Source organism: Neopelma chrysocephalum, unplaced genomic scaffold, assembly GCF_003984885.1.
Source record: "Neopelma chrysocephalum unplaced genomic scaffold, ASM398488v2 Primary Assembly neopelma1_61c, whole genome shotgun sequence".
Taxonomy (NCBI): domain Eukaryota; kingdom Metazoa; phylum Chordata; class Aves; order Passeriformes; family Pipridae; genus Neopelma; species Neopelma chrysocephalum.
Window position 1 is genome coordinate 41511 of NW_020897718.1, and position 22723 is coordinate 64233.

Sequence of the window (22723 nt, forward strand, 5' to 3'; positions counted from 1 at the left end):
GTTGACTATTTTTTCCTTTCAGCTGTACAAAGGTAGAATTAATGCTACTAGTCATGTAATTCAACATCCAATGTATGGAGCTGGACACAAATTTCGTACCCTTCACTTGCCTGTCTCAACAACTCTGGCAGAGGTTCTTGATCGTGTGTCAGGCAAGTTTGCAGTAGCTCATGGTTTTGGTTTTGGGTTTTTTTTTAAGATACAGTTTCAGAAAAAAAAATCTCTTGTTTGTTTGACCATACAAATGATACTGCAAATATAAGTCTTTGAAACACTATGTCTTTTGTCCAGTCACTTAAATATTCCCAGTTATGTTAGTTAAATATCCTGAAACTTAGTCATATATATGAAAGTGGAGATGAAATTCTTTTGCTGTCAAAAGGACATATTTCTGTGGATATACATTTGCCTTTGCTTACAAAATGAAAATTGAAAACCGTCATTTACTTTTAGATATTAATTTTTAAATTATACACAATGAGAAGATAATGTTAAGGCATGAATTTATTTGTTTGTTTTTTTAAAGTTTAATACTTTCAGTTATACTACTCTAATATACATGGACAGATGTTGGACTCTGTTGACCAGGGCTCCACAGACCATAATATGGATTTTGACACCTGAGTGGTGAATATCTTAATCTTAGAATGAATCTCACCTTTAACTTTATTCAATACTTATTTAATTATTACTTTATTTAATACTTTAGAAAACAAAACTGTATGTTAAAGATTAGAGTTAATGATCTTTTTTAAAATTTTTAAATTTAGTTAAAGAGTAGAATTCATACTGAAGATGTCATGTCCATGCCAAAGCTCTGCAGGTAAAACCAGGCAAGATGCAAGTTCATTCTCCTCGAGTAATAAATAGAGCAAAAATTCTTTGGACATGTTATGTGATAAATCAGTTTTATAAATGTCTAATTAAAAAAAAAAAGGAAAAACACACAACAACAAGCCCAGGAATTCCTCTTAATTCTTAAGATGTGGATCTCAATAATGTCAAAGAAAAGTCAAAAATCATTACAGCAATTATGTTTTTGCCATATTGGCACACCGAAGGGTGTGCACTTAGTTGCATGCTCATCTGACTAGGTATATGTGTTCTTACAGGTAGGTTTACTTGTATGTGTACTTTTTTGGAAAGTGTAGATCAACTTCTAATTTCTGAGGCAAATGAAGAATTATTGCTTTTTTATATCTACTGAAAATCCTTACACTGACATTTTTAACAAATTTGTTAGGGCAATAAATATGTTACCTAACAAGTTGATAGTACTAAAGTACTCGACTGTTTTAATGTACTAAATGGTAAAATGGTATTTGGCAGAATACTAGATAGAACAAGATGTGCTTTGGGATTTTAATCCAAAAATATTGATTCCTAGCAAAATGCTTGGAGCATTATTTAGCAAGGAATTGTTCACTATTTCTGATAGAATTCTGTATTTATTTACTGTCCAGACACAATCGTGTAGAATGTGACTAAGGTCTTTCTGACCACAAACCGCACAAGGAACTAATTACTGTAATGGGTGAGATGGTCACTTCATATGGAGTAGGGATCAGTTGTTGAGCAGTGACATAAACTGTACTGAATAGCTGCCTTAGTGGTGTATTGTGGTCAACTTGATAGCCAGCGCTAATAAGGATTAGGGAGGAGAATGTGATGCTGTGATAGACTGTAATGTCTGTAATTGAAAATGGTCAAATGCTTACTTTGTAGGGCACCGTAACTTTGGGTTTTGCTACAGAATTGTTAAGCCCCAACTTAACTCTCATTTTAAATTGGAAGAATTAATGGAAACGTTAAGGTTCACTTATGTTTCCATCCCTCACCTAATGTGATTTTTCTGACTCAAAAACTTTGTGATTCTTGTATGCCATTCTGTGAAGTCCATGGTTAGGACAGAGTGAAGAAGACTTGAATGTATGAGGAGTAAACTGTGTGTTTGGGGTGAGAGGGAGAGAGAAGGGATGGACTGGATGGGAAAAGAAAGAAAAGACTGTCACCAGTGCAACAATTGGAAGTCATGAAGATCCTGTGTCAGTCTGTCCCTTGGGTTAACTTCTTTTTTCTTAGCTACACTGTTAATGTCTCAAATTAATCATGTCATACTTTCTCCATAAATAAATCACAATAAGCATATTCATTTTCTATGTTTTCTCCCAGCTTTACAAAAAAAAGGGGGGTGGGAAGAGAGAGTCTAAAATCATTGCTAAATCTCCTGCTTACATCCCTTCACCATAGGAAGAAAATACACTGCCGATAGCATTGTCTAGGATGAATACCAGTTGCTTTGTATTTTGTGCACTCTACTCTTAAGTTACTGGTCTTGGCTGGTCAGAAAAATTGAACAACAAATCTGGGTATCACCTGAGTAGAAAAAAATACCATTGCTTAAGCTTCCTTAATCATTTTATTAATGACCTTTAATGGGACGAAGCTAGAGCAACTCACTAAACTGCTAGACCAGTTTAATAATAATAGTAGAAATAATGATGAGAATTTTTTGAAAAGCCAACACCCAGTCTCATATATATATAGGTATATATACACACACACGTATATAAAGAGAGAGCATGTGTGAATGTTGGGTCCTGAGTAGCAGCAGTTTCACACTCTGTATCTTCTTTGGTCTCCAATACTGTGTAATACAGACATAACCAATATCTTCAGGCACAAATCATAATATATTTCCAAGCAGCTAAACCACATCCCTTTCAGCACCTCATCCACTGGTGACATACAATTAAAGGTAGTTTGATAGTACTTTTAGGTCTTGAGTCTGGGTATACCTTAAAGCTGCTATGGCTATGTGGAAACAAGTTAATACTCAGAAGCAGTTAGAGAATCATTTGGCCATTTTGGTGCCAGTGTTGTACCTCACAAGCTGTGAAATGGTCCATTGTCACCAATCATCAGTGATTTAATAGATTAGATTTAATAACTTGCTGATACTTGTGATCTACACTAATGATTGAATCAAAATGGTTGAGCTGTAGTAATCTAATGTTCACTTAAGCAAACAGTTCAGGTTTTGGATATGTAATGTACTTTAGGCATCTTCCGATTTCAAAGGAACAGTCATACTTGCCACTACTGGAATTGGATCAGTATGTAATACAAGATACTCAGACCTAAATAAAACATTTATTTAAATAAGTGTACAGCTGTCCTTAAAAAAAAACAAACCAAACATCATTTTGGAATTTCTTTTTTTGTTCCATTTTTTTTGTTGTTGTTTTGGTGAGATTTTTTTTTTTTGGTTCATTGGGGTTTGGGTTTGGAGGGGGATTTTTTGCTTAATCTCAGTTTTGGTTGATTGAAATGGTTTAGTGGGTTTTTTTAACATGAATACATTTGACTCATCAAGTAATGGTTTTAAACTGTTAGAGATTTAAATTGTTAGATAAAAGATATTTGGGGAAGAAGGAACCCGAATTACCACAATACCTTAATTCATAGATATTTACAAGACTGTTGTTGCCGGGCTTGGAACTCTGAGACACTAAAATAGTTGAGAATAGCCTTGTGAACAACTTAGAAACTGAAATAAAATCAACTTGATATCTCAAAATGCCTTTCTCTCCTTTCTTCTTTTTGATTTGTTTTTTTATTTTTCCCCTCTGTAGATACACCCAGTATTACAGCTAAGCTAATTAATGAACAGAAGGAAGATAAAGAAAAAAAGAACTATGAAGAGAAAGAAAAAGTTAAAGCAGAAAATGGATTTCAGGACAATTACAGTGTTGTTGTTGCTTCTGGTATGTTGGGGGTTTTTTTCTACCTTTTAAGTAATGGATCTTTCTCATGCTAAAAGTGTGTGTGGGGAAGAAAATATCTACCAACAATTAATTTTACTACTAATAATGGTTACAAAAATTGTAGTACCAGTTAATGTAACTGACTGTTAGGCGACTACGATTGGTTTCTGGTAGAACAGCTGCTTCTAGCAGATGATACACTTTGACAAATTTGTATCTAAGTATGTGTGTCAGTGATATCTTCATTAATGCTGTTGCTAGGATATTTTACAGGATTCTATAAAGACACAGCTGGAACTTGGTGGGTATTATTACCTCTACCTTCTTGCAGTAGCTGGTGCATCATTATTTAATCACGTGTACTCCCAAAGTACGCTTTGGAAATAAAAGGATCCATATACTTTGCGTAACAACTGGTGGTACTCTGCTAAAAACTGTCACATGCAGATGTAAGCATAAAACCATTCCACTTGGAAGCAACAAATACTGGAGTTTCTTCCAAAGCATTCACCTTCTAAAAACTAATGTGAAGAACCTTCTGAAATCTTTCATGTAAACCATTTTCCTCCAAAACTACTGTTGAAGGATATAGATTGAATATCGTAATTTTTCAGTGGTATTCAAAGATTACAGTTCAGACGACAGCTGTAGAGGTTGTTAGTCTTTCAGTTTGAGGTTCTGGGGAGTGTATCTGTGAGAGAGAGATTAATGAACTTCAAGCTATTCTTTTCCTATCTGGCTTTCTGCCTTCATTGAGGTACCTCAAGTTCATTTACACTTCATGAAGCATGAAGGAGAGATGCTGATTTCCTTTGACTTTTGGCACCAATATTTCTTAAGCTTTTTATTTCAGCTCTTTAGATATAGATATAACTTTTAACTCAAATGTTGAATAGGGCAGCAGTTTTGTGGATCTTGGTATATGTTTAAAGCAACATATCTGATGTTAATTACAGCACCTTTATCTGACCAGGTATTTACAGTAGGTGCCACTTAAACATGGTAAACATGTTTTAGGAATATCTAAACTATTAATAGGTGCAAGCAAAGGGTTAAAACATGAGTAAAGAATCTAAGAAGAAAGAAAAATACTATGCCAACCTTGAAAATAGGACATAGCATAGTCAGTCATATGTCATCCCAACTGCATTTCTAATTCTACTGCCTGATATAGCCCATTACATATTAGAAAGAAGCAGATTTAAGTTTTTTTCTTATTTTGATTCTAATTTTTTCCAGTTAAGTAAAAGAGTTTAAATGTAAACTTATTTCATTTGCATTTGTTTTTACTACCTGTTTGTGAAATCTTTTCTTATTTTGTCATTGATTTTTCATATGTTCTGGGGATTTTTTAGTGTCCTCAGAGTCTCATGTAACCAGTGTTTAACTATTTATATATTGGTAGAATTAATAGAGAGCAAAGGTGGTATTTGGAGCCTGATCTTCCTGAAGTAAGCTACTTTAGTATACTGAGATTATTGGAGAATGCATTGTGTATTTGAGCTGCTCCTAAGGATCAGCTGAAACCAGAGTGTATTACAGCATTTCAAGTGTGGATGTTTAGTCTTGCAGTTGCTCTTGGATAATGATGTCAGTAATTGTGTGTGTCTTTGGATCTTGGCCTGCTGGCTTTCTAACTTTGTCTGTCACCTGCTTACAAGGGTACATGATTGTAGTATAATTTTGCTGTACTTTAGGTCAACTTAAGCTGTGTCAAAATAAGACAGTCTTGCTATGTAAGGTCAGTAAGCTTTTATGTAGCTATTCTGCCTTATAATTTTCATGTAGTGCTTACTTCAAATGTTTTGAGCTAGGCAACTTTAAAAGCACATTTAAAAACACCTTTCATTTCATTTGGTACTGTCAGTACTGCAGCTGAAGTCGCCTTCATAGGCCAGACAAGTCTTGTTATCTGTCTGTATGTCTGTCAATTTGAAAAATTTTGCCTTTCTTGCTTTCAGTTGAAAAGACAACTTAAAGAAGTTCTATTGTAGGGCCCATTATGAGACACACTTTAACTAGAGCAGAATCAAAATGGCTTTTGCTTTTTTTATGGATGATATCATCTAGTACAGTTATGGTGTATGTTTAGGGCTTAGGAGAATGCACAGCCTCTAACTGTAAAAATACTAGGATTATATCCAAATATATTTTATACATGAATGCTATTCTGGTATTTAATTAGCCAGTGAGGTAAAATTCTACTTTTTTTCTATCATTGAAGGTACTGACTACATTGTATCTTGGCTAACTGAAGGTATTAAATACTAGAACAACTTTTGATTTTTTTTATTTTCATACTAGGTTTGAAATCTCAGTCAAAAAGAGCTGTTTCATCCACCCCTCCACGTCCACCATCAAGGCGAGGAAGAGTGATGGCAGATAAAGTAGGTGCGTCTTCCTCAGGAGGAGAATCTTCCAGCAAGACCATTAGTGTTCCAGTCTTTAATCTTTACCATAAACTTCTACCAGGTAACTTTAATAATGCATTTTAAACACCAAAATTATGTTTTTTTCAGTGGCTGATACATCATCAGGAAGTAGTTACAATGCTAATGGACATCTTTATCTTTCTATTGAGCGTCTTTGAAGTGTGGAGCCCTTCTGGGCTTGTAACAGCTTTCAGCTGGAAAGCATTATAGCCTTTTCAACTGCAGCATTATAGCGTCATAGTGGCTTGAAAAAAATAACAATTATGTTGATCTTCCTTGAAGTTTAGTTCCTTGTTCCTAAACTAAATCTCAAAAAGTTTCCACTTTCACTCACAAATGAAAGCAGGGTGGGTTTGTAAGGTGACTCACACTTTCTACATTTTCTTTCACCTGCAAGACAGAACTGAACTGGTATTAGTGCCCTGTTATTTCATGTTCTGAATGGGCAACCAACTTGCATTGCTCTCTGGAAGGTTGATTTGCCAGTTCAGAAATATTCTTGAATTCCATAAAATTTGTGTTTTAAAAAACAGCATGTCCCAAGCAGTTAGTCATGTTTTACATATAGCAGATATGTTCTCACATTTTTATGAGCTATCCAGACAAAGCTGGTGGCAAGGTTGGCAATCTCTCTTGTATAGAGAGAGATTGGTGTGACTGATGTGACTTAGATCAGGAAAAAAAGGACAGAAACATGCATGCAACACTTCAATATTATGCAGAAGAGCTTCTATCTGTTTTATAGAATAAAAACAAGGAACCAGCTAATGGAATTAAGTGCTTAAATTCTGATCAAAGTAATTTTCACCCCATAAAATCTTAATTTGAAACTTACTACCAAATTACTGGCTTTGAGGCTATCCTGACAACTATTAGGGGGATCATATACTTGGATTAAAATATCTAAAATTGATAGGCTAAACCTGGTGGGATGAATCCTGTGATTGGTGTGCCATGATGGATGGTTACAGGCTCTTCAGGAGTGATAAGGAGGGCAGGTGACCATGAGGCACAGCATCGCAACCCGGTCTAGGCAGTAGGTTGTCCCACTCTGCTCTGCACTGGTGCGGCATCACCTTGAATATTTTGTGCAGTTTTGGGCACTGTAATATAAGAAAGATATTAAGCTGTTAGAGAGTGTCCAAAGGAAGGCAACGAAGATGGTGAAGGCCTTGAGGGGAAGCCATGGGAGGAGCAGCTGAGCTCACTTGTTCTGTTCAGCCTGGAGGAGACTGAGGGGAGACCTCATTGCTGTCTACAACTTCCTTGTGAGGGGAAGAGGAGGGGCAGGCACTGATCTCATTTCTGCAGTGCCCAGTGACAGGACCTGAGGGAATGGCCTGAAGTTGGGTCAGGGGAGGTTTAGGTTGGATATTACAAAATATTTTTCTCCCAGAGGGTGGTTGGGCACTGGAACAGTCTCCCCAGGGAAGTGGTCACAGCACCAAGCCTGACAGATTTCAGGAAGTGTTTGGACAATGCTCTCAGGCACATGGTGTGATTCTTGGGGCTGTCTTGTGCAGGGGCAGGAGCTGGACTTTGATTGTTATAAGTCCTTTCCAACTCAGGACATTCTATGATACTGCAGTTTTGGAGACAAGATCAAAACCCACTGCCTGTTTTCAGTATCTAGCTGGTAAAGGTAACTGCTGATGGTAATGTAGAACATTCTGTGTTTGTGATCTGGTTGGTCATGTCTTGTGCAGCAGACAGTTGTTACAAAAAAATGAACCATGCAAAGCAGAATCAGTGATGGCAAAAAGGGCATGAACTTGCACAATGGCAAGGCACTTTCAATTTTTATTTTCAGACACTATCTTCAGTTGAAGAAACAGTCTGTTACTAAAGACCTCTTGGATGTTGTGTTACTTAATAAAGTGCAGTCAGGATGAAATGGGCGTGCTCCATTTAAAATATTTCATGTGTAAGTCTATTTTTTGTCAAGAAAAAATTATTCTGCCTTCAGAGTAACTTGTAATTTCAGGGAAGAACATATTCATAATCAATGAAGTGGCCAAAACCTGGAGCTGAGTAATCAGTTTGGACTGTATTGCATGTGCATTTCAAGTCTACATTGCAGCTGAGAAAAGTATTCCTGGCAGTGCCCTTCATTTTTCTTGCTGCGTAGTGAGCTATGCTTGAGACCAATAGGACTGAAGAAGAATTGCAGGTTTCTGTGGTTTTCAGTTTTTTCCACATCAGCCATTTTATTTTATGGTCACACACATCTCTGCCCTCACAATTCAAAGGTGATGTGTAGGTGGTGTTTAAGAGGAGGGGACAGCCAGTACTCACTTAAAATGCACATCAAATTACAGCCTTAGCCATTTGTTAAATATGACAAGTGCTTGGTCTCTCAGTATAGAGCTGCCTTAGGTAATGTTGGCATAGATCTTTCTAAGGATTGGTTCCAAGCTGATGGGACCCCTTTTCAAAAGAGAACAAATGGTAAAATTAAGGCCTTGGTTTGGAGCCAGATAATATTTAGTCTACTTGGCATCTATGATGCAAGTAATGAACAGCACCTGGATATGTATGTTAAAAGAACCCAATCAGAATTTTCCTCTCTGACTTGATGCCATTGTTGTTTAGGTCAACCATTACCAGCTGAAATGACACTTGCCCAGCTTCTGACTCTGCTGTATGACCGTAAACTCCCTCAAGGATATCGATCGATAGATTTGACAGTTAAACTTGGTTCCAAAGTCATCTCAGATCCAAGCTTATCAAAAACAGACTCATTTAAACGTCTTCACACAGAAAAAGGTGAGTGTTCTTACTTTTTTTGTATATTCCTTTTTAAAATGTTTTTATTTTGGACAAAAATTGTTTTGATTTTCTTGATAAGAAGTAGCAGTTTTCTGTATTTTATTGAATGAGTTTCCTGAGCCATTCTTTTCTAGACACATGCTAAACTTCATGATAAAGTACAAATTCATTGCCTGTCTAGATTATATCTATAAGATAGACCAATACAGTTGTTCTGGTTTCACTTTTATTTTCCTTGTTGTAGTGTTGTATGCGATAATGATTATATGATTTTATAGATACAGTATATTTTATTTCTTGACATGTATAGTAGTTCTCTGTAGTAAGTGTTTGTCCTGATAATCAGAGCAGATTAAGTAAAACAAGAGTGGTTTGAAACCATACAAGTTATAGAAGCCTGTGAAGTTCTTTATTGCAACATCTTTGGGTACCTAATGCTGCTTTGAAAATGGTGATTTCTCTCAAGCCCATCTAAGCAGGTCTTATAACTCCAGCTTTTAAAAACATCATTTTTAACATTTTCTAATATGGTCTATTTCTTGATAATGTTTTTGCCAATTGCTTGCAATCTACTTACTGGGAAGGTGCTGGGAAACGAGAAGGGAGGAGCTGTATCCCAAGAATTTGTTTTGAAATATTTTTATATCATTCCTTTAGGCAAGGACTTAGAGAAATGGGACCTTGAAATTAAGCTAATTGTGATCTGCTTATCATCAGCCTGCTGACACAGCATGAAATTCCAAAGTTAATCATTCAGCTATTTCAAGACAGAGGCTCCTTTTAATAACTGTTCACTTGATAGTCTGTTTCTAGAAAAGATAAGAAACAAGTGCTGAAAAAAAAAACCTAATTTTTTTGATATTTGGCCTGAAGTAAGTATTTCACGACTCCATATAGTGGCTGGATATACAGATCTCTCGCTGTACTGAGAGACCATTCTTTTTCAAATAATATTTTTGTTCTGTTTTGCGAATTATTTAAACTCTAAACCTAGAATAGATATATTACTATTTAAATAAAACTCAAAAATCATTAGAGGAGATTCAGTTTAGTAGTTGAGTTGCATGCGAAGACTTGAAGGTCCTCTGAACTTCTATTAAATTATTAGGCACTTTTTTTTTAAACTTGAGATGAATACATGGATCTACCATCACTGACAAGAGCTATCACTAATACTTTTATTTTCTTTTGACGTTCTTGCCCTCATTCATTTCAAGTTCTTGGCTCAGGTTTTCCTTGTGAAAGAACCAATACTTCTGAAGTTCACTTTTAAGTGAGAACAAAAAAATAAACACAGTATGGATGATGATGTATTAATTTCTTTTACCTCTGTGTTTTTGTAGAGCATGCAGATTTACTGGGACCTTGCCCTGAAGATGAAGCCATCAGTCCTGGGGATGAGTGTATGGATGCAGTTCTAGATGAATCGCTTCTTGAAACCTGTCCCATTCAGTCTCCACTGCAAGTGTTTGCAGGCATGGGTGGATTGGCTCTTATTGCAGAGAGACTTCCTATGCTTTATCCTGACGTAATTCAACAAGTGAGTGAAAAAAATAAGTGTCAGAACACGTTGAGAGTATTTTGTTTGTTTGTTTAAGGACAATATTTTCCTTCTATTTCTCCATGGTTCAGTTTAACATCTCAGTTGTGTGGGGAAGCTGCTTCAAAATAAGCAAGTGTATAACTCTACAGCCCAGTCCAGATATACAGGTTACTTCTCTGTAGTTGCCATAGGCTGCTTGTGTGGCCATGTCCTGGTGGGACAAAGTCATGAATTGGTTGCTGTTTGCCTTGGTTCTGTTAGGTCATAAAATATCTTGGAGGGTACAGTAACATAGGGTTGCTGAAGTACTATAAAGGTATACTTGCTTATCATGTAATTGCTCATGTAAATGTACCCTGAGAGATATTTCTATGGTTAAGTTAAATTCTGTACTATGAATCTACTATGTAACTTTATTTTAGATTTATTATTATAAATAATAAATAACAGTGTAATCCTAATTATATTCATAAATAATATATGCATTATTTATTTGTATACTTATATAGAGAATTTCTTTGGAGGCACTGATACGCATTTCAAAAGCGTCAGCAGTGGCATTAGTCTGGAATTACTGTTTGACTGTTGTTCAAGGTACACAATGTTTGCTAAAAAGGGAAAAAATAACCTGTGAATTATTCAAATTCTATTTGACTATATGTTTGAAGTCTTTGGCTGATACTGTTAACAGGAAAGAATATTTATTCCCTTTGAAACTGAATTAATCATAAATTAAGGGTGCTGTTCAGTACCCTGTCTGTAAAATTATGACAGCAATAGGAAGCCTGTAGTGAAACTGGGTAATTAGTATGCATCCTTTGTAAATAGTTCTGCAAAGGTCTTTGAGGTCTAGTACCAAGGCAGTTCAAAAATTAAAAGTTAAGGAAATGTGTTAACATAAACAGTTACTGTATTATGAAATCCAAGAGAGTTAATGTGTACTCTGCATTAAAGAAAACTGGTACATGGAATTCTGCAACAGATAAAAGGCAAAGTATGACCATGAGAGGTTTCATTTCTTTTTTTCCTTCTTTTTCTATAGTCCCAGGAAGTTATTATCTTTTCACAGTTTCTTAGCTTGAGATGTATGTTTGGATTCAAATAATGAGTAAGAATTCTGTGATCCATAAAAACAAATTAAGTACAATAATACCAAATAGAATATTCAGAGTGAATACTGATGATTTCTCCAAACCCTTAATACTTTAATTTTACTTTTATATTTCTCTAAGTCACGGGTACTTCTGATTCACTTAATGTGTAGATGATTGGAATGAATGCAGCAAAACATGGCTTTGACTTTAAATTAGGAATTTGGTATTCTGGATAAATTCTGCAAGGGCATTTCAGATTAATCTTTTCCAGTTTAGATCAGTCTGGTGATACGTACTAAAATTTTAAATATGATTGAATCAGTTTATCTGAATAGTGTGAAAGCCTGAAAATTCTATAATGTTTAATTATGAGAGGGACCTCGGTGTCATACCTTCCTTAAAATTATTTGACTGTGTCTTGGGGCACTGTACAACTGTTACCCCTTAAACTCTGATTCCCATCATAGTGCCTGATTGCATAGTCCTCAGGTCATAAAACAGACTGTTCTGTTAGAGTACAATAGTAATAAAGCCTGACAAATCAATTGAAAGGATCATGAGTTGCTGTAAGACTGCTAAGAGGTACAAATTTATTCTTAGTTTTTAAAGACCTGATAATGAATTTTGCTTCATTTTTGCAGTATGTCGTTAAAAATTAAACACTTGAGTTCACCATCAGTGTTTAATGTTAAAATTAAAAGAAAATAAAAGGACCATTTATCAGTCTGATAACAGTCTGATAAATAAACTAATCATTGTATTGTTTACTTCAGTGTAATTTGTGTCTCCTATGCCTCTATGTTTTAAGCAACATGCTTTAATTGAGGATTTTAGGTTGGTAAAATGCATTTGCTTGCTTGCTTGTGTAGGCAGGACTTTCTAGCACTGTATGGAAGGTGCAGCAAGTATGCGCTTTTCGGCCATTTAGCCTGGTCCCTTTCTGTGCAAATGGTAGTGTGTTTCATGTGACATCTTTCTTGTGTCCTGTATTAAAATTGCATGTCCTTTAGATCCTAACTGCAATAAATTTTTGTCTAAGGTGTTTAACTGAATGACTGGCAAATTTCTTTGTTGTTTTTGTTGGTTAAGGTGAGCACTCCAGTGGTTACATCGGCCACGCAGGAAAAGCAGAAGGACAGTGATCAGTTTGAATGGGTTACCATTGAACAGTCGGGGGAATTGGTGTATGAAGCACCGGAAACAATTGCTGCAGAGCCCCCACCAATCAAGTCAACAGTTCAGACTATGTCTCCCATACCTGCACATTCTTTGGCTGCCTTTGGTTTATTTCTTCGTCTCCCGGGCTATGCTGAGGTGCTGCTAAAAGAACGGAAACATGCTCAGTGTCTGTTGAGATTGGTGTTGGGAGTTACAGATGATGGTGAAGGAAGTATGTGCTGCAATTATTACCTTTTTTTGTAGACCACAGCTAGATCATTTTACTTAGATTTATTTACACCATATTACCTTCAGCAGAAAGTTAGAATTGGTTTGCGCAGAACTGTGTTGCTAGAATCTTTGATGGTCTGTTGTTTCTAAATATTAAATTCTTGCTGGCAAAGTTTTATCACAATCATCAGTACTCAAGTGTTCTCATCTAGACATCAGAGTAATTGTAAAATAACTGCTGATTAAACTTACAATGACACTGTCAGGATGATTGTGTTCAGACAAAACTATCTGAGTAGCTGGATATGCTCAACCAATTGACCAAACATCCTATAATTCTGCAACCAAATGGAGAAAAATATGGATAGGAACATTGCTACAACAGATGTAGAATAAACTGTTTAATAATACTGTTTTGAAAAAGGAGAGAAAAATCTAAACATCACAGTGACCAAATTGCCTAAGCAGGATCTCTACCTTTATGGTGTGAGTTTGGAGGGAGAAGTAGGGTATTCTTCAGTGAATGGACAAGCTAAACACAATTTGTAGTTGGTGTCTTTGCAACTGAACCTGCAACTCTGCATATAGTTCTAATATTTCTGTTTCTTACTGTTTTGAAAAACTAGAAGAGTGTGTATGAAATATGGTTTAGTATGTTTAAGACACTTCCTTTCATTGGACATGGCTTTGTGATGAAATCAGGCAGTGTTAGGTTTACAGTTGATGATGTCAAGGGTCTTTTCCAGCCTACATGATTTCATGATTATGACTTTGAAAAGAGGTGCTGTTTTTTCTAGGCTGCAGTCATCTGAACTTAGTCTCTATTTAGCAGTCTATAGAGTGGTGTGCAACATGTACCTCATGAGACCAGCTGAAAAGATCGAGCCTCATTTACCCTTCCTTCTGTTTATCTTTTTATTTCTCTCATACATATTTGTAATGTATTTCAGTTTAGACATTTGGATGATGATATGGCTGATAAACTCTAAGAATGAGGGAGAAAATAATGTATGTAAAATTAGAAGGAAACTTCTGAATGGAGTTGGCTATTTCAAAGTATTTTTAGTAGTTGAAGCATTTCCAGTTGTCAACTGTCTCTATTTACATATGCCCTGAGGGAGGAATGTGGAATATATTGTTAAATACTGTTTCCCAAATCTGAGTATGTTCCATTAATAGGTCACTCCATTATTTGAAATGTGGATTTTAAAAGAAGTAATTTTTGCTCATAGTGCAAAGGAGTTAAAAATTTTAAATAATTCTAGTACAAAATTCAAACATGCAACTCATCTACTTATAATTATGTTAGTATTTCACCACGTATTCAACTTGAATAGCATCACTGCTTGGTCTGTGTAAGTGAGTTAATTCCCACTTTGGGCACATAAATACAAAAAAGAATCCTACATCATGATAAACTAGAGCTCCTTGTCAGCTAAGCTGCTATCAGCTGATTACGTGCATTCTTTAATTTGCTGTATTTGGAATGTTTAAAAGTAAATATATATATACATATATATATATGTGTAAAATTATTTTGAACTGCCTTCCAAAACAGTTTTCTCCCTAGAAATGGTGAATCAGATTTTTTAAATTTGGTTCTTAATGAAATCCATGAATAAAATAAAGAAACATTCTTTCTTCCACACTCTCCTTGTTATGAAATTTTTTTGTGAAGAGAAACCTAATATTAGATAGCTTGATATATGCAAATGCTTAAGTTCTTAGTAGATTTCTGTATGTTCATAAACTATTGCAGACATTTATAGGCTGTGTTGAACTACTCAACGAAAGTGTGGTTTTGATGTTTTTCTTCTTCAATCTAGGTCATATCCTGCAGTCTCCTTCAGCAAATGTGCTTCCAACTCTACCCTTCCATGTGTTGCGCAGTTTGTTCAGCACTACACCGTTGACTACTGATGATGGAGTATTGCTTAGGCGGATGGCACTGGAGATTGGGGCTATACACCTCATCCTTGCTTGTCTGTCTGCTCTAAGCCACCATGCACCAAGGGTGCCCAACTCTAGTCCCAACCAGGCAGAGGTATGTTTATCAGCAGAGTATGTGCCACTGAGAAGTAGTAAGAGTTCTAACTATAAAAAACAAAATAATCTCATTGCTTTCATTATAAGCTAATTTCTGCAGACTTGGCATTTGACTGAAGAACAAAAATAGTTATAAAGTACTCGATCAAGTAATTGTCCGTGCATGTTGCAAATAAACATAGTAATCATGAAATATAACCAACAAAGAAACCTTGTCATGAGGCATTAAGGTGTAATCACTTCTTTCACAGGACATTCTTTTTTGGTGCATGAGAGGCGTAATGTCCAGTGGATGGTGGTTCTTTAATCCCCATTAGATAGCATAACCTCATTGTCTACATTCATCATCTAAACTCTACTGATTGCGAATTATTTCCTTTTAAATGCTTCACAAACATAAATGAGTTGTGAAAATTACTGAATTAATGCAGTGATTTTTGTTACACCGTTTGCACTGATAGGGAAATGAGATCTAAGGACAAAAAATTTCCATAGTGTTCAAGATCACTAGTGAATCTCCAAAATTGAAGTTTTTCAAGGTACTTCCCATATTATACCACCCTCTATTCCGAACACGGATCCCTTGATTTTTTTTTTTTTAAGATTGTGAGTTGCCATTTCTGTATAACATACCAATTGTCTATAAAAGTGTTTAAAGAAACCTTAATGACTTGCCCTCTTTAGCACTGTTTTAGCAGATGCTTGCATGCAACAGTTTCTGGTGGCTGAATATGGGTAAGTAGCTGCAAAATATAGGCCTGTCTCTATTTTAGCAGCTCTGATATTGATGAAAGGTTGAACAAGCGAGATATGAAGCTGTGCCTGAGAATAAGTCACTTTAATGTCTAATCAGATTTAAGGGGAAGTTGACAGATTCTGCTTCTAATGGGGTATCAGGCTGCTGATACGTTAATACCTTAGCATTTTTGCACATTTAGAGGGAAAGGGCAACCATTAATTCTTATCTCTGCTTTAGTTCTACCATGAACCCTGGAATAGCTTTCCTTCTCGTAAGTCATATCTATCAAGTGATAGATGGTAACTTGAAACTAGAGATCCATCAGGGCTGCACCGAGGCTTGTATTTCTGGGGCCAGGTTCTCCCGTAAGTGCTTTAATTCAGTGCTCACGACAGTCCTCTTGAGTGTTAAAGACACAATATATTCGTCAGTGACGTAATGAGTAATATCTACATGAGAATAACCACACAGCTTTTTCATCACCAAGATGCATCACATTCCCAATGTAAAAGTTAGAAGATTATTCCAGACTATTGTCACTACCATACTTAACAGACGATAACTTCTTTTACCGTTGCAGTCTGTTCATACATCATTTCTTTTCCTTCAAGTGTAATCTTTAGCAAAGTCACTGAAGAAGATCTGAACAGAAAATGAAACTTTTCAGAGCTATAAATCAAATATTGCAAAATAAAGTTGGGCACCTACTCATGTGACCTGGTTTCCAGCTAATTGTCACCAAGTGACAATTTTCACCAGAGTCCTGGTAAACTATCAAAATTAGCATAAATTCTTAAATAGTTTCATAAGGGCTAAGCAATATAATATTGGATTTATGTTAGTAAAATGCACTGAGATAGACCATTGGAAAAAACTGTACAAGCACTGATGGAAAAATGCTATCTCATAACATTTTAAGGACAAGATATTTCCCACCTCTTATCTAGAGAGGAAATAGTGTGTATTTTGGTGACTCAGAGATCATGTGTCAGAGCTATACAGGTAACGTATTCCTCTTACTGGTTTGGAGCATTTATTCAAAATCAGCAAATGCTTAAGCATCCTGGTGTTTCAGTTATCTGCTCTTGAGAACATTTCCACTCCCGTCTTCTTCATCTTATGTTATTAGACTTGACTAGATGTTAAACAGTAATAATTACAGAGCTACAACATTTAGCAGGATATTGATTAAAGATATTTTAATACCTTTCATCATATAAACAGGAATAGTATCTTAAAAGAGAACAAAAATGGGCTTACAGTTCTAGTCAAATTGAAGAATCCCTTCCAAGAATTTAGTGCTGACTTGTAATAGAACTCCATGTACATGGCAGCCTTTCCTATCTAAAGCTTTGAATTTCACTGGATCCTGATGATATCTTTATAAAGTTAATAAATTGGGATTATGTTCTTTTGCAGAACGAAGGCTTTTTAAAAACAATGTTCCTAAGATGAAAACATGAAATAATTGTGACTTTTTTTTTTTTAACTTAGCCACAGGTGTCAAGTACACACAATAGTGCATCAACAGAAGAACAGCAGTTGTACTGGGCTAAGGGTACAGGCTTTGGAACAGGCTCCACAGCTTCAGGATGGGATGTTGAACAGGCTTTGACTAAGCAAAGGCTAGAAGAAGAGCATGTGACCTGCCTTCTACAGGTGTGTAACAATGAATTTTTGATTAACGATAAGCACTTGAAGCATTAGGACTCAATAGTAAAACTGGAGTTTTGTCAGTCAAATACCAGAGTGATTATGATATTTTGGGAAAAAAATATTTACAATCACCTGTCTTTGTGAAAAATTATATAGATCATATTTTGAGAGAGGCCATTTTCAAACATTACTAGGCTGCTGCATAAAAGGTCTCTGGGTAACGGTTCTGAAAGAAAGTGAACCAAGAAGCATTCCAGTGTATTTCCCTGGAGCTGTCACTATCTCTGTCAAAATCACTGTACTCAGTCAAAAGTAACGACTGTCCACTAAAGGAGAAGGATACAGGAATAGGCATTTTGCTTTGTGTACCAAACAGTGTTGCCTGTTAATTTCCTGCATATTTTTGCTCTGCTTTAAGGAAATGCTTATAGTTGTTACTGGTGTCCATGAATGTGTTATACCACTATAGCAAAGTCTTACTCAGAGATACTATGAAATCTTGACTATGTCAATTACATGACAATAGTAAATCTCCAGTAAACATCCAGATTTCAGTAAAACTCTGATGTCTTCCAAATGCCTCATGCTAAGGAGAAGAAAATCCTGCATAATTAGACTGTTCAGTCCATTGTGAAATGCAACCGATCCCTATTATCTTGGATCAGTGTAGGGAATATAAGATTGTATCTAGTCATCAAAAATTTAATTCACAGAACCATCAGCTCAAATGCATTAGCTAACCTCATTGCTGAGGTAGAGCACAAAGGAGATGAAATTCTGAAAATGCCCGTACCTTGATTGGTGAAGATATCATTTTGATGTAATTAGTTATTTCGGTCGCTATAGATTACATGGCAGAAGTATCACGTCCCTTGCAAAAGCATAACAAATAAATTTTGAAACCATTTCCTAAGCAAGAAAGGGGAAATTGCACCTGAATTACTCTCAATGAAGCTTCTAAGCAGTATTTTGTATTATGCCAGGCAGGGGTTTGGCTGTAACTGTGTCAAACTGTGAAGTAAAGAGGCATTTTGTTGAAAACAAAACCCTTCAGCATTTTGTTGAATATGTCAGTCAGTTGTACAGCAAAGTTTCCTTCGTCCCTTCTATAGAAAGATTTAGAAAAATTCTGTCGTATGGAGTGCTGGTAAGATGCTGCAGCAAAATAATGGGATAATGGGGTTAGAAGAAAGAGTGAGAATGAAAGAAAAGAGGCTAAAAGGGTGAATAGAGTCCCTGAGACTTCAAGTAATATAGCCTTTCAAGCCTCAAAGTTTCTTAGTTTTAGAGTACAGCTGCACAAATCGGACCCATGGAAATGTGTTAGGTTGTACGCCTACAACACATGGTAAGGGCCTGTGGGCCCAGCCCGAACTACCCCTGGGACAAGTAGGTGTGCAGTCGTGAGGTGACTTACCGCCGACACTAAGGGGAAGATTGCTCTTTGTTTGCTGAGGTAAGAGCTGTACACAGGAGTATTTGTTCCTCCAGGTACCTGTCATGGTCACCATAAGTTATTGTTCCATCTGTAAACTCTGAAGTCCCAACCCCAAAGGAAGTTACAAAAATTTTTGAAACATTTGCAATTAAAAAAAAAGAAAACACACACACACAAAAAAAGTCTTCTCTTGCCAGTTGGTGTTCCTTGTGCTCTAAAGTAAAAGGGACTGGTCAGCTGCATGTCTCAGTGATCTGAGCTGGCAAACTCTTTCTTTGAGTAACTCCAGCAGATTTGTCAAAATTCATATTAGTTGATATCCTAAAATCATTCAGAATTATAATAAGTTATTTAATTTTATCATTAGCCAAAGTTTAAATTTAATGACTGTATAGAATTTCTTCTGAGATATCTTTGGTACTGCTGTAATAAATGCCAGTACTGAATTAGCAAAACAGCTAGTGAAGTGTTAGGGCTTCTTCCTTAAGGGAGGAAACTCAAAGTTCTTTTGATTGAAATAAGTCAGTTTTGATTAAATATTTGGGTGTGTTTCAGGTTCTTGCCAGTTACATAAATCCTGCAGGAAGTGCATCAAATGAAGAGACCCAAACTAGCCATGAGGGGAGAGCACAAAACAGCAGCGCTCTTCCATCCGTTCTCCTAGAGCTACTCAGTCAATCTTGCCTCATCCCAGCAATGTCATCATACCTCCGCAACGATTCGGGTAATGTGCCTTTGTCTTCTTCAAAATTCAAGTTGACTTACTGCTGTCAAACAAGTTTTTATATAAACTTATTAAAAATGGGTAGTTCTTGCTAGTTTCAGTGCCCTCGCCAATTTAGAATTGTACTAATTGAACATTTACTTCAACCTTAGAAAACAGAATAGAATCATATAATAGAATCATACTTGTTGAAATGCTCATTTCTCTCTTTAAATTTGGAGTTTAATTCTTTGATATTGAAACTAACAGGAAGATGATATTTTCTTCTGAAAAGTTTACATGTTAGTTCTTCTATGGAAGATACATGTGGAGAGAGTACTTTATGCAAAACCATTAATCTTATTGTGAAGAAAAATGTTAATTTTTAAAGAAAATTGAGCAAGCATGTGCTTGAATTTGGTAAATGTTGCACATGCTGGGGCAGTTCTACTTTGATCAGAGCTTTTTCTTCTTTATTTAGGAAATACACAAATAAGCCTCTTACCAAAACTGGAAGATATTTCAAATATATGGGAACAATTAAGTTGTTGGGTTTTTTAAAGGAAAAACAAATGAGTTCTATGTTGTCATCAAATTTCTACTCATAATTTCAAAACAAAGATGTTTTGATAGTTTTGATCTGATATGTTGTACCTTGCTGTGGAAACCATTTCGGTTGTATAAGGTGGCATGGAGCAGTACAAATTAAGGAAATGCCTCTGTGGAACGAATGGCAAAACCAGCAAACTCGATTTGTGGTTTATGTTCAGTCTCACTAGATGACAGACTTGAGTATGAAGATGAACCTTAGGTTGGATTTTTGTTCAGTTACTTTTGTTTAGATGGATTTAATTCTGAAGTATCAGAAGGAGTTGTTCCAAATCTGAATAATTTGGTTTTGGACCTTATTTTGCTTGCCCTATTTTTGGAGTAACTGATAAATGTCTTGTCACATTACTGCAGTTCTTTTGGATGCCAGTTGGAGAGTTTGGTGATGTGAATTCATGAAACAATGTTATAGCTTCTTCTTGAATTACACAATATATTTTATGTCAGAGGTAAAAGAGAAATCATCTGTCTTAAGTATTTGTAAAGCTACTTAGGACTAAAGTAAGAATGGCTCCCTTAATTTATAGTAACTAGGGCATTACATAATCTTGTATGATGGAATGGAACTAGTTCAAAACTTCTACTAGGGTATTATAGTAAAAATAAAAATATGAAGGTGTTTCACTTGCTAGTCCACAGTTTGACACCTCTCCCTAGTTTTGCAATGAATTTATTGGTTCTATTTTGCAGTGAGGAAAATGAACTAATGATATACCAAGATCATTATTGCAAATGAAAATACAATGTAAAACAATAAAGTAAATGATAAAGTAAAAGAATGAAGTAATCTTTCTAACAGATACTCATAAATTCTTCTCTGTTGAGGTAAAACGGAAAAGTCATTGAAAGGCCTAGCAAAAATGATGTGTTATCTAAAGGATGAAGCTGTTGGTCCTGAGTTATAGATGAATCACAGCTGTTGAAATTGCTTTTTGCTGTTTTCAATAGAAGAATGTATCTCTCTATATAAGTCACCTTTAACTGGGGAAGAACAGTCAGATACTGATACAAGAGATGAGATATGTGGCTGTTGGCGAGAAGTTCAGACTAGTTTGGCTTTCAGGTACCATTTGTTTTCCCAAAGTACAAAGAAACGGCAAAGTTTCAGTGAGAAATATTCATTTTAGGTATGTTTTCCATTGTAGGACTACTGTTGTTTGTAGTTGGCAGGGGATGTTGAAATGCTGTGCCTGTGAATTAACAATTAGTAAAGAGTGAACAGCACTTAATGTAGCAGCTAAACTATATTAAAACAAAGCAAAACCTTGCTTCTCAGAGAAAAAAAATGAAAACTAGTCTTCTGAATACAAATTCACAAAGGATGTGGTTATTTCTATTGAAATTTAGAACTGGAAATCTGAGGGTTGTTATGTGAATGTTTCCTGCTGCATTTGTTTAAAAGTCTATACATAAAACTATGATTAACAATGTTCTCCTGGATTTAAAAAATAATAATAACTTTGCAGGCATATATCAGTCAAGCTCATCTTTGACACTGCTGTAGGATACCAGTGTTAGAGGGAAATTGCAAAAACGATGACTTCTGGAGAGATCATGTTCTCTCAGTTAATATTTGAGCCAGATGCATTTAGTTGGAAAGGAGTCCCTGAAAACAGTTTGTCTTAGTGATAATATGCGAGGCATAATTCCAATGCAGTAATTACTGTTCAGTGGAAAAGCAGACAGATAATTTTCACATTAATGAGTGCAAGTTGCACGTGATGTGATCAGTGTCACTAATATTGAGTGTCAGGAGACACAGCTAACACAAGCAAGACAGAGGTTGAGAAGCTCTGAAGTTATGTTAAGCTCTGGTACAATGCTTGTAAGACTGAAAATTTCACTTAATGTCTTAATAGTTGAAACCTTTCAAATATGGAAATTACTTTTTTATTAGTAGTATTATTTTTATTTCTTTTTTAAAACCTTGAAGACCAATGCAATGTAGTGGAATAGATTTGAGTCTTTCCTGATAGACCTTTATCTAATTTCTGGCTTCTCTGTCTTGAATACCTGTCTCTTCTCTGGTAGGGCTGAATAGGAACCTGGGGAGAGTAGGAAAGGGAACAACATCACTAGTAATGTGCATGTACATGGTATTCTAATTTTCATACTGGTGCAACTTCTGCTGTCAAGAGGTACTTCCGTGTGGAAGAAGCAGGTGACTCTATTTTTCCTGTAACATGCTAGTCTGAGAAATTAGGATACTGCATATAGAATCCTAACAGAATGTTCCCAGGTTCTGGCACCCCAGTGGCAACAAGCTGTGCCCAGCACAATGGTAACAGAAATTAGCAATTTTCAGCACGTCTGTAACTTTGTCAGACTTTAATGGGTGCTAGTGGGACCAGTTGAAGGTTAGCCTTATGCTGAAGGTATTCTTCTACTAGATTTTATGTTTTGTTGTTGATGGTTGCAATAACAGTGATCTTCACATATCTGTGTATCTGCATATACATATACATATGTATATACATACAGTATTATATGCATATTATATACATATTATATGCATATTATATACATATACATATGCAT

General features: G+C 35.7%; 1 protein-coding gene across 1 annotated transcript in view; it reads left to right on the plus strand.

Annotated features, from left to right (window-relative positions):
* LOC113966933 (baculoviral IAP repeat-containing protein 6) overlaps positions 1–22723 on the plus strand; it is a gene marked incomplete at its 5' end in the record, with an annotated part of 109751 nt that overhangs the window by 41308 nt on the left and 45720 nt on the right. Inside the window, 9 exons of the mRNA XM_027682059.1 lie at positions 23–152; positions 3636–3767; positions 6072–6239; positions 8792–8965; positions 10312–10508; positions 12695–12995; positions 14821–15038; positions 17274–17438; positions 19429–19597. Coding sequence (XP_027537860.1) covers positions 23–152; positions 3636–3767; positions 6072–6239; positions 8792–8965; positions 10312–10508; positions 12695–12995; positions 14821–15038; positions 17274–17438; positions 19429–19597 — 1654 coding nt within the window. The remainder of the gene's footprint in view (positions 1–22; positions 153–3635; positions 3768–6071; positions 6240–8791; positions 8966–10311; positions 10509–12694; positions 12996–14820; positions 15039–17273; positions 17439–19428; positions 19598–22723) is intronic.